The 15,320-nt window shown below is 37.2% G+C and overlaps 2 protein-coding genes across 12 annotated transcripts in view; one reads left to right on the top strand and one right to left on the bottom strand.

Annotated features, from left to right (window-relative positions):
* The window catches only part of Diaph2 (diaphanous related formin 2), an 867,887-nt gene that overhangs the window by 187,903 nt on the left and 664,664 nt on the right, over window positions 1-15,320 (bottom strand). The gene's annotated exons all lie outside the window — the stretch shown is intronic.
* Window positions 7,249-9,745, top strand: LOC124081613 (etoposide-induced protein 2.4 homolog). The gene has a single exon (XM_046427831.2). It carries the CDS (start codon window positions 7,360-7,362, stop codon window positions 8,380-8,382), a length of 1,023 nt encoding a protein of 340 aa, XP_046283787.1. The 5' UTR covers window positions 7,249-7,359; the 3' UTR covers window positions 8,383-9,745.

The raw sequence follows: 15,320 nt of genomic DNA, 5'->3' as shown, positions 1-15,320 counted from the left end.
AGTAGATGGTGTTAGAGTTGAAGTAAAATGATTGGCTGGAATAATATCAACTTCCTCAGAGTTCAGACAAGTCACTAATACAGAGACATATCAACTACAAGTTCCTTCCATCAAGTTGTTCTGGTTTTATTTCCTGTTATGATTGATTAGATATACTTCATAGCATGTACAAACTATTTTGCCCAACTTACTTTGTTCCAGAAACCCTAAAGAAAAAGACTCAATAACAAGAATACATCTACAAGACTTTGCCTGAAGCAATCTATATTGAAATGTTTTTTCTTCATGTTAAAAGATATAATAGTTTAGGGCTAGGGCTGTAGTTCAGTAGTAAAGCATCTGCCTCACATGTGTGGGGCACTGGGTTTGATCCTTAGCATCACATAAAAATAAATAAATATATTGTGTACTAAAAAAAGATACAATAGTTTAAAATATCCCTAAAAACACTTCCAAACTCTCCTGACTTGTGTGAGTTGATTTTCTTCTACAAAATCTAAATGAGCTGTGGATGGTCCTGTACACTTGTAACCCCAGCTACTCAGGAGCTGAGGCAGGAGGATTGCTAGATTGAGGCTAGCCTAAACAACAGAGAAAGACCAGATCTTAAAAAATGAAAAGGAATGGGGATATAGTTCAGTGCTTTCCTAGTGTGGGTGAGCCTCTAAAGTGAGCCCATTGATTCAATCCCCAGTACTGAAAAACAACAACAAAAACCAAACAAACAAAAAACCACACACAAAACCTCTAAATGATTTTATCTTTATTGGTATCTCCTCTTACATTACCCTTGTTAGGTTAATATCTCCTAGCAAAAGATTATGAGCACAAAACTATCTGGCAACTGTACACAAACTCAAAGAAAACCATATAAAATAAACTGGAAAATGAGAATCAGAATTTTAGAGCAGCTTCTCAAGCCCAGCTTTACTGTCAATTTGGGTTGGATAGTTCTTCGTGGTAGAGGCCGTCCTGTGCATTATAGGACATTCAGCAGCATCCTTGGCTTCTACCTACTAGATACCCAGTAGCATCTTTTTCAAATATGACAACCAAAACTGTCTCCAGAGATTACCAAAGGTTGCCTAGAGGGGAAAACTGACTAACTTGAGAACTACTAACTTAAGGGGTTTTAGAAAGATAATGTACTCAGAAAAAAATATCACATACTACTACTCTGTAGAACCAATCGTCCTTTTACAGTCATGGAAAATGAGTTCCAAATGAGCATATATATTTACCTAGGGTCTCTAAATTTATATAATTACAAGGTTGGGAAGAGAACCCTTGTCTTTTCACTCATATTTTAGTGTCAGCTTTGTTCATTAAGGAAAAATAAAATGTAGATGTGGCACCAAAAGTATAAGCAATAGCCCCTCAAAAAATAGACAAATTAGACTTCAACAAAATTCAAAGTTTTTGTTCATCAAATTATACCCAAAGAAGGTGAAGAAACAACCCACAGAATGGGAGAAAGTATCTGAAAATAATATATCTAATAAGAATATATAAGCCAGGCCAGGCACAGTGGTGTACTCCTGTAATCCCAGCTGCTTGGGAAGCTGAGGCAGGAGGATTGCAAGTTCAAAGCCAGCCTCAGAAACTTATGGAAGCACTAAGCAACTCAGTGAGACCCTGTCTCTAAATAAAATACAAAAAGGGCTGGGCATGTGGCTCAGTGGTTGAGTGCCCCTGGAATCAAACCCCAATAAGAAAAAGAAAAAGAAAGAAAGAAAGAAAGAAAAGAAAAGAATATATAAAGAACATCTCAAAGAGGAATGAAGGGAAGGGAGAAGAAAGAAAGAAGAAGAAAATACAGTGGAATGAATTGACATTATTTTCCTATGTACATAAATGAATACACCACAGTGAATCTCCAGATCTTGTACAACCACAAGCCTGGAAACCTAATTAGAACAAGATGTATTCCATGTTGTATAAATATGTCAAAATACACTCTACTATTTTGTGTATAACTAAAAAGAATTTTTAAAAGGTGAAAAAAGAATATATAAAGAACATCTACAACTCAATAAAATGGCAACTCAATAAAAATGTACAAAGCATTTGCAAAGATATTTCTCAGAAACCATGAATATTGCTAATAAGTACATGAAAAGATGTTCAACATCATTAATCACTAGGAAAATACAAATCACAATCATATTGAATGGGCTGGATGTATAGCTCAGTGGTAGAGTACTTGCCTAGTATGTAGAAGGTTCTGAATTCAATTCCCAATGCCACCAAAAATGAAAATAAAAAAAATACATTGAGGTACTACTTCATACCCACTATGATGGCTATAGTAATTTTTAAAAAGAACAGAAAACAAATGAGGATGTGGAGAAATTGAAACTTTTGTGAATTACTCATGTGAATGTAAAATGGTGGTCATTTGAGAAAACTGGGAATTCTTTAAAACACTAAGCAGAGTAAATGGTAGCATAACCTGATTTGTTGAGATCCCCAGAGTCATGCCTCCCAACCTACAGAAGCATTGCAGTTACATGAGCATTATTCCTAACAGCTGAAAAGTAAAACTCAAATGTTTACCAACTAGTGAATGGATAAACAAAATACAGTATATATCCATACAATGGAATATTATTCAGCAATAAAAAGAATGAAATACTGATTCTTGCTGAAATTATGGATGAATCTCAAAAAATACCATAATTAATTAAGATGCCAAGCATAAAAGGTCACATATTGTGTGATTCCATTTATATGTAATGTCCAGAACAGGCAAATCCATAGAGACAGAAAGTGGATGCATGGTTGTGAGGAGGTGGAGGAAGGGTTTCTTCCTGGGGGTGATGAAATTGTTCTGGAATTAGTGGTGATGGTTGCACAACCTTGTGAATATACTAAAAACTACAGAACTGTATACATTAAAAGAAAATTTTATGATATATAAATTACATTTCAAAAATTAACATTGAACATTTAAAAAATAGATATCGGAGAAAGGCAGGATTGAAATAAAATAATAACTCAAGGAAAAAGAAAGACAATGTGAAAAGGTATCATATATTCAGACCCTGATGCTATAAGCTGTATGACTTTTGGTCAGTAACATAAGATGCAAGCAGCATAGGAAAGAAGGTTAACGTCATGCATATGTTATTACCTGTCAAATCTCTGATGTGCTAAAGAATCACAAGATCTCAGTAGACTCCTGTATTAATAATCTAATGGGGTATGTTAGCTGTAGATTACTGTCATTAGGGATCTTCACTAAAAGTTCATTAAAATGGAGGGAAAAGATCCCAACTGTTATCTTGCATTTGTATTTCTTCTTCTGGTAATATAAAATATATATTTGGTCTTCCCAGTTTCCTGGCATACAACTCCTAAAATCCTTGGAATCTGCAAAGTAATAGTGTCTTTTCGTAGGCTAATAAGATTAAAAGTGGTTGGTAGCCACTTCATAACTTCTGGAAAAATAAAGGGAAGATTAAAAAAATGGAATTTTCAATTTCAAATTCCAATCTGGGGAGAGAAGAGGGACAGAAGGTTAAAATGATCACCAATGGCCAACACTTTAATCAATCATGCCTTTGTAATGAAACCTCCATAAAACCCCAAAAGGATTGGGTTCAGAGAGTTTGCAGACAGATAAATATGTGGGGGCTTGCAGGAAGATCAACAGGAACGTGTCCCTGTGCTGGGAGGGTGGTATACTCTCCATGGAGACAACTCCAGAGAGACAGAAACTCCTGCAATTGGGACTCTTCCAGACCTGGCCCTGTATAACTCTTCATCTGGCTGTTTATTGTATCCTCTAAATATTGTTCATAGTAAACTGGTAAACATGTTTCCCTGAGTCCTGTGAGCCATTCTAGCAAATTAATTGAAAAGCTGAGGTGAGGGTGATGGTGGTGGGGGGGTGCCCGTGGAACCCTGAATTATAACCAGTTTCACAGGTCAAACAAACCTGGGCCTGGTATCTGAAGTGGGAAGAGAAGCAATCTTGGGGACTGAGCCATCAACCTTTGGGATCTAACACTATAGTGCCTGAGTTGACATGGATTAGTGCCACAGTCTGGCTGGGCACAAATGCCGCAGTCTGGCTGGGCACACAATCACGAGCCACCACACAGCTTGTAGATTCAAACAGCAACTCTTTATTCCCGAACTCACACCAGCCGTCTACAATCACGTTCTGGGGAAATCCAAGTTCTCTGCCCAAATCCACGTTCTCTGCCCAAATCCACCTCCACTGGGCATCTGTCTCCCAAAAAATACTGTCTGAATCCCGTGAGAACTCAAGGGGGACTCAGGCAGCAGGATACGCCCTATTCCCAGCAGGAATAATCTTAAACCTTAAACCTGGACCCTAAACCGGGAACGCCCTAATCCGCCTTGGTCCTTGAGCAAGGTCACCTACATTCAATGTCATTGCAACATGGGGTACGCTGGCAAGGAAATTGTCATACCTACTTGGCTAATGGCTCCCAGCATCTCCCCCCTTCTGATTAATTAAACAACAAGCAATGTGGCTTAAGGACCGTGCCTGGTAGGTTGTCCAATTCAACATATGGTTCTTACCCGTTGTCAGAAAACTGACCTTTAGGCGTCAGCCTCCTGTCTTAGGTTGATACCACTGCAATTGAATCATACCCGTCACTGACTACCGGTCCAGCATACAGCCATACTTGTGGATAGGTCTATGCACCAGTGGGGGGGTGAGGTTCTTTGCCTCACCTCTGTTGGCCCCCAAATTTGGCCTTGGTCCTTGAGCAAGGTCACCTACATTCAATGTCACTGCAACATGGGGTACGCTGGCAAGGAAACTGTCATACCTACTTGGCTAATGGCTCCCAGCAGATTAGAGCACACCCAGCTGGTATCATGATTACAAAATTGTTCACAGGTAGGGAGAAACATCCACATGTTTTACAGCCATAAAAGTCTTCTGTGTTGATTATTGTGGTGGAAGAGCAGAGGGAAAACAATTTTTCTACACACGTCTTTATTCTGATAATAACAGCTACTCTAATGATAATCTATTATGTAGTAGGTATTTCAAAAACAAAACTTCTATAGCTATATAAAAAACAAACTTGTCAAGTGGGTATGATCTCATTTTAAAGATTGGGACACAGCTTTATGTAGGTTAAGTGACTTGCCCATGGTCACACAGGTACTTAAATACTACAAACACCTAGAGTTGTTAGGCATCCACATCTGTAGTCATTTACACTACCCCCCTCAAGTAGAGTTGCCAGAAAAATTATAGGATGCTTGGTTAAATTTGAATTTCAGAAAAATCATGATTTTTTTTTCTGTAAGTATGTCCTATACAATATTTGGTATATGCTTCTACCAAAAAAAATCATATAATATTTAGGAGGCTTTGATACTAAAAGTTATTCATTGTTTAAAATTCAACTTTAAATGGGCATCCTCTATTTTCATTTGATAAGTCTGACTGTCCTATTCTCAAGAATCTGTTTATTTTTTACAAGCATCGTTTGATAAAATAAGATCATCTAATGAAGGCAGTAGAAATGATTGCCCTAAAACATTCAAATCCAAACAATATTTTGAGAACAAAAATTTTGGTATAGATTATTCATAGGCATTATGTTATCCACAAACTTGAGTCATGTTATTTCTGCTACATTCCCAAGATATTCCTTTTTAACTTGTTTTTGAAAATATAAAAATAAAACTAAAAATACCAGTTTATATAAAAGTCAAAACTCATGTAATCTGATGTAAAAGAAAATAAGGCAATATCTAATGTCAAAGAATTTCTAATTGAGAAATTTGGCATATGTAAACAGATTAAATTTCTGTATAAGAGGGAGGCTTGCAAAAAGTACTACTAAATCAACATAAATGAAGATCTATCTAGTAAAGGATAAAAAAGACCAAGTAGAGCTCCATCATTTTATACCTTAAATGTCTCAGAAATAAATTTAACTACAAAACAATCACAAAATCTGTAATGGCATGTATAATCCTAAAGAGGCCAAAACAGAAGAGGAAAATAATTTTTGTAGTTTGGCATTAATGAATACAAATGAAAACACATACAAAAGCACGCATTTTTAAAGCAACAGCGACTGTGGAGTAAAATTCTGTCCTGATGTCAATAGTTCTGTTTTCATGGAAAGGCCTCATACTGAGAAGAAATCATAGTCCCTTTTTACTATTAAATCCACCTTAGGAAATTAGGGGTGGGAAACAAAAGCTTATTTAATTCCCATTTCTGATGAAAAATGTAACAAAAACAAAGGGGTCTGGGACTTAGCTCAAAGGTAGTGAGTTTGCCTAGCATGTGCAAGGCTAAAGTTCTATCCCCAGTGCTACAAAACAAAACCAAAAGAAAAAAAAGGAGGGGAAAAGGGAGATATTAAGGATATTTTCATATCAACAATCTTCACTTTTACTAGAATGAAAGATAAGATTTTAAGTTTTTGGGCTAGGAATATGGCTCTGTGGTAGAACATTTGCCTGGCAAGCATGAGGACCTGGGTTCAATCCCCAGCACTACAAAAATAAATAAAAGCAAAAACAACAAATATATGTGCACATATAATTTACATTATAAAAAAGATTTTAAAGATTTTGACTTACTCTTCTAAAAATGTAAAAATAGAGAAGTATTTTGGAGGATGGGGTATATCCTTATCAAATAAAAGAACAAAAACAAAAGGAGCAAATTTAAGTTCAGGTTAAAAAAATCCTTATATAATTGATTATGATTAACAATACTTTATTACTTATTCAACTTCACTAAACATTTTAAAACACTAACTTATGACTACTTAAACATCATTCTCCAGTAAACATCAATCATTAATTCTCAGGGTTGGGAACATCACCAACTGATTAGATTCTGTCATTAGTCAGAAATGTGTTCTGTTAAAAGGAAGCTAATTGAAAAAAAGTGTTTTGGTAGTAACTTTATGCAAGATGAGAAAAATGTTTACAGAAAAAAAGAATCTCAGTTTTACTGGCATATCTGTTCTTCAAGAGTCAGTAAAAAGTGCAAAAGGAGCAAGATATAATAGAAAATCTGTCTAGGATTACTACAAATATTCACCAATCTAATTTTAAATCTCTCACTGAAATCTCTATGGCCTTGTTGAAAGTGTGAATAGGCCCAGCTCGGCGCCCGCCCGACTTCCCAGCGGCCAGTGCGGCCCGGGCATGCCCAGTGTGGGCGCAGCGGCCCGGCCCTGGGAGCGGCCTGGCCCTGGGAGCGCCCCGGCGGAGCGGGCAGCGGGGCGCGGAGGGGCCCAGACGTCCGCGGTGGGCGAGGGAGCTGCTGGTCCTTCATGATGAGAGATTTTGGGGTGCTTCTCTCTCTTCTGTGTAGTTGACAGTCTGGGTGGTGAGGAGATGGCTGACAGTGTCAAAACCTTTCTCCAGGACATTGGCAGGGGAATCAAAGACTCCATCTGGGGTATTTGTACCATCTCAAAGCTAGATGCTCGAATCCAGCAGAAAAGAGAGGAGCAACGTCGAAGAAGGGCAAGTAGTGTCCTGGCACAGAGGAGAGCCCAGAGTATAGAGCGGAAGCAAGAGAGTGAGCCACGTATTGTTAGTAGAATTTTCCAGTGCTGTGCTTGGAATGGTGGAGTATTCTGGTTCAGTCTCCTCTTGTTTTACCGTGTGTTTATTCCTGTGCTTCAGTCAGTAACAGCCCGAATTATTGGGGATCCATCACTACATGGAGATGTTTGGTCGCGGCTGGAATTCTTCCTCACATCAATTTTCAGTGCTCTTTGGGTGCTTCCCCTGTTTGTGCTTAGCAAAGTTGTGAATGCCATTTGGTTTCAAGATATTGCTGACCTAGCATTTGAGGTATCAGGGAGGAAGCCTCATCCATTCCCTAGTGTCAGCAAGATAATTGCTGACATGCTCTTCAACCTTTTGCTACAGGCTCTTTTCCTTATCCAGGGAATGTTTGTGAGTCTCTTTCCCATTCATCTTGTTGGTCAGCTGGTCAGTTTGCTGCATATGTCCCTTCTCTACTCACTGTACTGCTTTGAATATCGTTGGTTCAATAAAGGAATTGAAATGCACCAGCGATTGTCAAACATTGAAAGGAATTGGCCTTACTACTTTGGATTTGGTTTGCCCTTGGCTTTCCTCACAGCAATGCAGTCCTCATACATTATCAGTGGCTGCCTCTTCTCTATTCTCTTTCCTTTATTCATTATCAGTGCTAATGAAGCAAAGATGCCTGGAAAAGCATACCTTTTCCAGTTGCCCCTGTTCTCCTTAGTGGTGTTTTTAAGCAACAGACTCTTCCACAAGACAGTCTATCTGCAGTCTGCCCTGAGTAGCTCAACGTCTGCAGAGAAGTTCCCTTCACCGCATCCATCTCCTGCCAAACTGAAGGCTGCTGTGGGCCATTGAGTTGCCTGTCATCTAAAGGGGATGGGTGGATTGGAAAGAAGTTGTGGCAGCTCTTTTCTCTATCCTCTCCTGGCTAGGGAAGGCAGGACCCACTCTGCCAAGGGCCCTTTGTGTATTCCCTTCTCTTTGAGGAATTTTTGTCTCTGGTACATGGGAGGCAGGATCTTTCTGACACCAGTATGTGGATTTTTAATACCACCGTGAGTCTGAAAGGACCACAGGTTTTTCTGCAGCTATTTTCTAGCATTTGCCAGCCCCTGTGCCTGGACTGATTTAAATACTTTGTTTTTCTCCCTGTGCCATTTACCCTCCCACCTCTCCTTCCTGCCTTCTAGCAACCTTGGATGAATGGGTTTTGTAATTCTAGTTGTTGTATTTTGTGGGTTTGTTATTTTTGTTGATTTTCTGTGAAGCACATACATTGGATGCGGGAGGTAAAGGAGTATCTCAGTTGCTCCTTGTTTACTCCCTTTATAGCCATCACTGTCTTGTTTCTTGTATCTCAGGTTAGGTTTTGGTCTCTCTTGCTCTACTGCAAAAAAGTAAAAGAAAAAGAAGCAAAGCAAAAAAAAAAAAAAAGAGCCTGAAGAGATGGGACAGAATGAAAGACCTCACAGCCAGATTGGCTGGGTTTTGAGGAGTAATCTTTTTTTTTTCCTTCCCCTTGAAGGGGAAAAAACTTTTTTTACTGGTACATTTAAAGCTCCCCAGCTATGGGGAGGTACCACTTCTGGACAAGTGCCACTGTAACACAGAAATGCTCAGAGAAACTGAACTGAACTTTTCAACTCTGGAAGGTGGAAATTTACTGTTGGTCACTGCCGGGTCTTACTGGTATTTCAAAGGAATATTGGGTGCTGCAAATAGGAACTAAAGGGGTAAACTTATTAAACCCATTAAATCTGTGATCAGTGATGTTTTTCTGTCATTTTAAGAGACTAAATATGGGCTGGGAGAGTAGTGGTCAAAATACTTGTACAATTTTAAAATGTCACAATTAAATGTGAGCTGGTTTCCCACAATGTGTCTAATGGCTAAATTTACAAATCATGACATTGAGAGATGTATTCATCAAACACAAGACTTAGTCTTGGATAATCTGGTTATAGATTTTAGAGATTAGCTCTGAAAAATGTCCCCTGAGGAAATTTGGGTTATATATTATAATTGTGTGTATATCTTTGGGTTGATTGTTTTAAAGTCTATGTGTATCTTGTGTATTCATGAAGGGAGGAAGGTTCATCTAGATTTCAGTGTACTGAATATGTCATTCATTTGTCAAGGGAAGAGATCAGACATTTGGTTAACAGAAACCTTCACTACGTATACAGCAAAATAAGGAATTAAAAATTGTTGCTGGGAATTGTAAAAAAAAAGTGTGAATAAATTAAAAATCTTATTTCCCTTGTTGTGCATAATTAACAAATGAGACCTATGGACCAAAAAATGTCATGTAAACAAACAAACAAACAAACAAAAAACCCACCACCATGTAAATGCTAAGACCTCTCATTTATTCCAATTAAGCTTTAAAAAAATGGATGAAATTGATTTAAAAAAATTGCAAGCAGCTTAGAAGTTAGCTTCATTTCTGTCAGGTATATAGGAAGCAAACATCTTCCAACTTTGTGCTAGTTGAATACACAACCACCACCACTGTTACCACATTCCTTATTTACATTGCTTCCAGGGGCTTTACTATTCCAGTGTTGACCTCACTTTGCAAGTACCATGACCTTACTGAAAAGCTGAAGGTGTATTTCAGGCAGAGAGAAATGGAATAATTAGGAGTATGGATACTCCAGTCAGACAAATCTGGTTTCAAATCCAAGCTCTGTCACTTAACCTAAAATCCGTGTCACCTTGATCAAGGTAATTACTTCATCTTTTTGAGCTTCAGTTACCAAATCTATAGGAAAGAGATAATGCTTATTAAATCACAGGGTTGTTAAACAGATTAAGTGAAATAATGCTTTTATAAAACACTTAAGACAATACCTGATATAGAAGAAATGCTCCTTACATGGCAACTGTGATAATTATATATAATAGAAGCATTTGAAATTTTGAACAGTAAGAAATTGGTAATTTACCACATTTGTTTTCAATTCTGCATAATACCCTCCCCCTTACTTTTGGGAAGTCACAATGATATGTTCTATGACCAAAAGTGCACAGTCCTGGTTCAGTCATCCTTCAAACGCATACTAAATGTGATGATGATGATGATGATGATGATGATGAAGATGAAGATTTGCAGTGCTGGGGATCTAACCTAGGGTTGCTAGATATGTGCTCTACCATTGATCTATACCTCAAAGCTCTTACACAATTTTTTTTCTTATTTTTTTTCTTGTATGTAATTTTGTATAACCCTGAGGGTCTCCTTCCATTTCCATGCAATTTCCCTTCTCTCTCCCTTTCCCTCCCACCTCTCATCCCTGTTTAATGTTAATCTTCTTCTCCTGCTCTTCGTCCCTACTCAGTTCTTAGTTACTCTCCTTATATCAAAGAAGACATTTGGCATTTGTTTTTTAGGGATTGGCTAGCTTCACTTAGCATAATCTGCTCTAATGCCATCCATTTCCCTGCAAATTCTATGATTTTGTCATTTTTTAATGCAGAGTAATACTCCATTGTGTATAAATGCCACATTTTTTTTTATCCATTCGTCTATTGAAGGGCATCTAGGTTGGTTCCACAGTCTTGCTATTGTGAATTGTGCTGCTATGAACATCAATGTAGCAGTGTCCCTGTAGCATGCTCTTTTTAGGTCTTAAGGGAATAGACCGAGAAGGGGAATAGCTGGGTCAAATGGTGGTTCCATTCCCAGCTTTCCAAGAAATCTCCATACTGCTTTCCAAATTGGCTGCACCAATTTGCATTCCCACCAGCAATGTACAAGTGTACCCTTTTCCCCACATCCTCGCCAGCACTTGTTGTTGTTTGACTTCATAATGGCTGCCAATCTTACTGGAGTCTTACACAATTTTTAACTGTACCATATTACTGGCATCTAAGTTAACTTGGGGGGAAATATATGTGTGTGTGTGTGTGTGTGTGTGTGTGTGTTGTGTGTATATACTGAGCATTCCTAGTGTGAAAATCCCAAATATGAAATGCTCCGATATCAAAGTATTTTGATTTGGGATTTTTAGACTAGGGATACTCAACCAAATATATTATATAGGAATATTTCAAAATTCAAGAAACTCTGAAATCTGAAACACTTTGGGTCCCAAGCATGTTGGATAAGGGAACTCAACCTGTATCACTTGGCCTTCATGAAAGCAAACAAAAAAACAAACTGGAAATCTATTCATTTTCCCTTCTGGGTTTTGAATCATTCTGGTTACATGTGCAGATATACTCAGCAAGGCTTTTATTATAGTATCAGAAGCTGTATGACAGTAGAATCACATAACCATAAAAGAATGTAAATTGGAGTTTCCTGATGACCAAATTGGTAACTCTGGTGCCAGAGGCATACTATGATCACACTGAGGAGTATTTCTTCATTCATCAGGGATGTTAGAAGGATTTCTGAATGATACTGAGACAAATTATTTGTTTCAAGAAACCTGGTATGTATTATATTGAAAAAAAATTATAGACTAAACATGAATAAATGTTATTTTTAATAAAAATTAAACAAAAAGATACAATTCTCTCCACATTTTTAAATTTTGAATTCTCTTAGCTCCTGATTCTCACCTTAGCTTTTATTTAATTTAAATTATACTTTCAGAATATTGTTTAACTTTGCATTTTATGCTAGTTACTTTAAAGCTTCAAATTGCTTCTTCCAATCACTTCTTTCTAAAATAACATAGAATAGTTAAAATTTAAACCACAGAATTCCTGTCATGGGCACTATAAATTTCTATATTTCCTAGGTAAGTATGATGATTTTAGGGCTTCATTTTTTAATGCATCTCAGGTATAAGAGTTTTAAAAATTCCTGATCTGTAATTTTATGGCCAGAGTTCAAATAATGGGAAAGTGAACTATTCATGTTGCTCATTTGAAGTCAGGCAAGACCAAAAATGCAAACATTTTAAATAAACAGCATACCCTAGTGAACATAGGAGGGCATTGAGGGGTGAGAGAGATGGTTTAAATACAAGTTCTACTAGGAACTACCATGCTTTATTCCTTTGGGACTTTTACTTAACTGTGCTATGAGAAATACTAGGCACCACAAGAAGTCAAACATGTGGTAGAAAGTGGGTGGGCAAGGCATTTACTTCTGACAGAAGCACATTCTACAGAATCTGGCTAGCAAACATTCCTGGGCAGGTAGTCTACTAGTTACTATACCTAAGGCAGTGCTGCCCTTCACCCTGATTGTAGGACTCAGGGGTACAATCTTCATGACTGGCTAATTTTAAAATTAGGGTGGGCAAAAGGGAAGGGATATAATTAAAATGGCTACAATTGGATCCATTTAAGATTGAATACTATACTCTGAAAATGGACCACCAGACATTCTATTTCTCACAGTGCTAAACCTGGTTTCTTGACCTGTGAAATACCTGTACTTCTTAGTGTTTGTTTGAGTTAATGAGAAACTACATATAAAGCTATTAAGCACAGTGACTGGTACTTAAAAATAATTCATCAAGTGTTATATAATTTGTCAATTATAATTTATCAGTTATAGTTTATCAGTTCTTATTATTATATCATTTCACATTTGGGCAATATATACATTTTCAGTGTCTGGTGTCCCATTTCCCCCAGCCAAGGAACATTCTTGCATATGTTCATGTACACTGAGAAAAGGAAAAAGATTCTTTTTGATATAGAAACTTGTAATATCAGGTAAAAATAGGAAGAAAGAAAACACACATAATCTCTTACCCACAAACTTTGAATAGACAGTAGGACTTGCCTTCCTGAGCCATGAGATAAAAAAAAATAGGTAGAATGAAAAAGAGGAAGTTTTAAGGGAAAATTCTTGCTATTAAGAGTCCATCTTAATGAATCTAGAAAAAAATCATAGACTAATTGCCAATTGAGCTACTAAAGAAATTCATGTATGGTTTTACTTGAAGGTAACACATTACTTAACTATAGTATAAACTGGGATGACATTTGCAAGGGGAAGGGAGTAGATTTCAGGGGGGGAGTTACTGATTTTTAGTTGTTTTTTTTTAACATTTGGAGTTAGTTCTGTTATCTCCCTGAGAAAATGAAGTACACAGTCCAAGAAAATGCCATTTGATTTGGAACTTAGGAGTTTGCTTTTATTTCTTTAGTGACCATTTATCTGAGAATGCAGAAGAGTCACTTAATCTGCCCAAAGGTTTACAGAGGGTCCAGGAAATTAGCCCACGCTCAGTCCTCTGACCCAGACATGGCTAAACTTTCTCAACTTTTCCCATTATTCCTCATGTGAGTCTGTTAGTCCTGCTGGAAAACCTTCACTGAGAGATTTCAAGTAGAAGATAAGATTAATGGTAGAAAGTTTTTGCTTGTTCATGTAGTTCTCATGAAGTTATGACAAGATGTACTGATGGAAAGGTGGTACTGATCAGTGAACTACAATTATAGTCACAGTGTCATTTCCCTATCCCAAAGATGTCCTGTGCATAACGATGAGGAAAGGTAATTCTATACATGACAGCTTTTCATCATCTTACAAAAAAAATATTGTGTCATTATTTTTTAAATTCTCTCTCCTTCTCTTTTGCTCTGCTTTATAGTTACCTAACCCATTCTTTGCTTTAATTGTTCTGACTGCTAGTGACCCTTCTAAAATTTTCTTTTTTTTTAATTGCTTTTATTTTTTAAATACATGACAGCGGAATGCATCACAATTCTTATTACACATATAGAACACAATTTTCATATCTCTGTTTGTATATAAAGTATGTTCACACCAATTCATGTCTTCATACATGTACTTTGGATAATGATGTCTATCACATTCCACCATCATTGCTAAACCCCTGCCCCCTCCCTTTCCCTCCCACCCCTCTCCCTATCTAGAGTTTGTCTATTCCTCCCATGCTCCCACTCCCAACCCCACTATGAGTCAGTTACCTTATATCAGAAAAAACACTTGCCTAGGACCAAGGTGAAAGAGTTGCTAGAAAAAACAGATCCCAAGGTATCCTACCACTTAATGATGTGTAACTTGGGCTGAGATTAGTTATTCATTAATTTAAGTGGGTGAAAATCCTAAGAAATATCAAAAGCTAAGTGGTAAGTAGTTTTGCTCCCATTTTAGAATGATTGCAACAAGTTACAAATTGGAAACTTGAAAAGGAAATGAACAGCTAGATGATCAGAGGGGGAAAAAAAACCTACATAAGATGGTGGCAAAGATTCATTAGAATTTTCAAAAGCAACCAGAGACAAATTAAGGCTTTCCACTAAAGAAAGGAAGGATACCTTATCTTTAATTAACCTCAAACAACATTAGATATTCCTTTTCTATAGTTTCACTGTGTTTAAAGGGCATCTTGGATTGAAGGAGTCATGACAAATGCTCAGGGCAAAGAATTTTCAGCTGCAGCAACCAGACTCTCAGAGTCAGCCTCTCCAAAAACTTTATTAGCACTGTAATACTGTTAAACATTTTTCTTTCCTAGAGATTTCCACTTATTATGGTACAAGTGACCTTTAAAGTTCCTCTTATGAAAGATCTCATGAATACTTCATCAACCAATCAAGTATGATCACAACAGAGAGGTATAACTTTCTTCCTTGCTGGAGTAATTGAAACCTTGATTAGCTTGCTCAAGTAGTTAGGTGCCTCAGTAATATACACTGAACAAATATATTGATACTGTTGCTAGATATGGATTAAAGTCATGCTTATTAACCTATGTAAATATGGTAAAATAATCACAGATGTATTATGGGCTAGAGGTAACCTACTAAATCAAATCAAACAAAACAGTTTCTCTCTTCTTTGTTTCCTAGGATCC

This window comes from Marmota monax, unplaced genomic scaffold (assembly GCF_021218885.2).
Source record: "Marmota monax isolate L192 unplaced genomic scaffold, Marmota_monax_Labrador192_F-V1.1 WCK01_AAM20220418_F8-fsc00067, whole genome shotgun sequence".
NCBI lineage: Eukaryota > Metazoa > Chordata > Mammalia > Rodentia > Sciuridae > Marmota > Marmota monax.
The sequence above is the reverse complement of the archived record's forward strand: the minus strand, read 5'-3'. Positions and strand labels throughout refer to the sequence as shown.

Excerpts from the sequence above, each read along its gene's own strand:
- LOC124081613 (XM_046427831.2), top strand. The coding sequence starts at position 7,360 with ATGGCTGACAGTGTCAAAACCTTTCTCCAGGACATTGGCAGGGGAATC.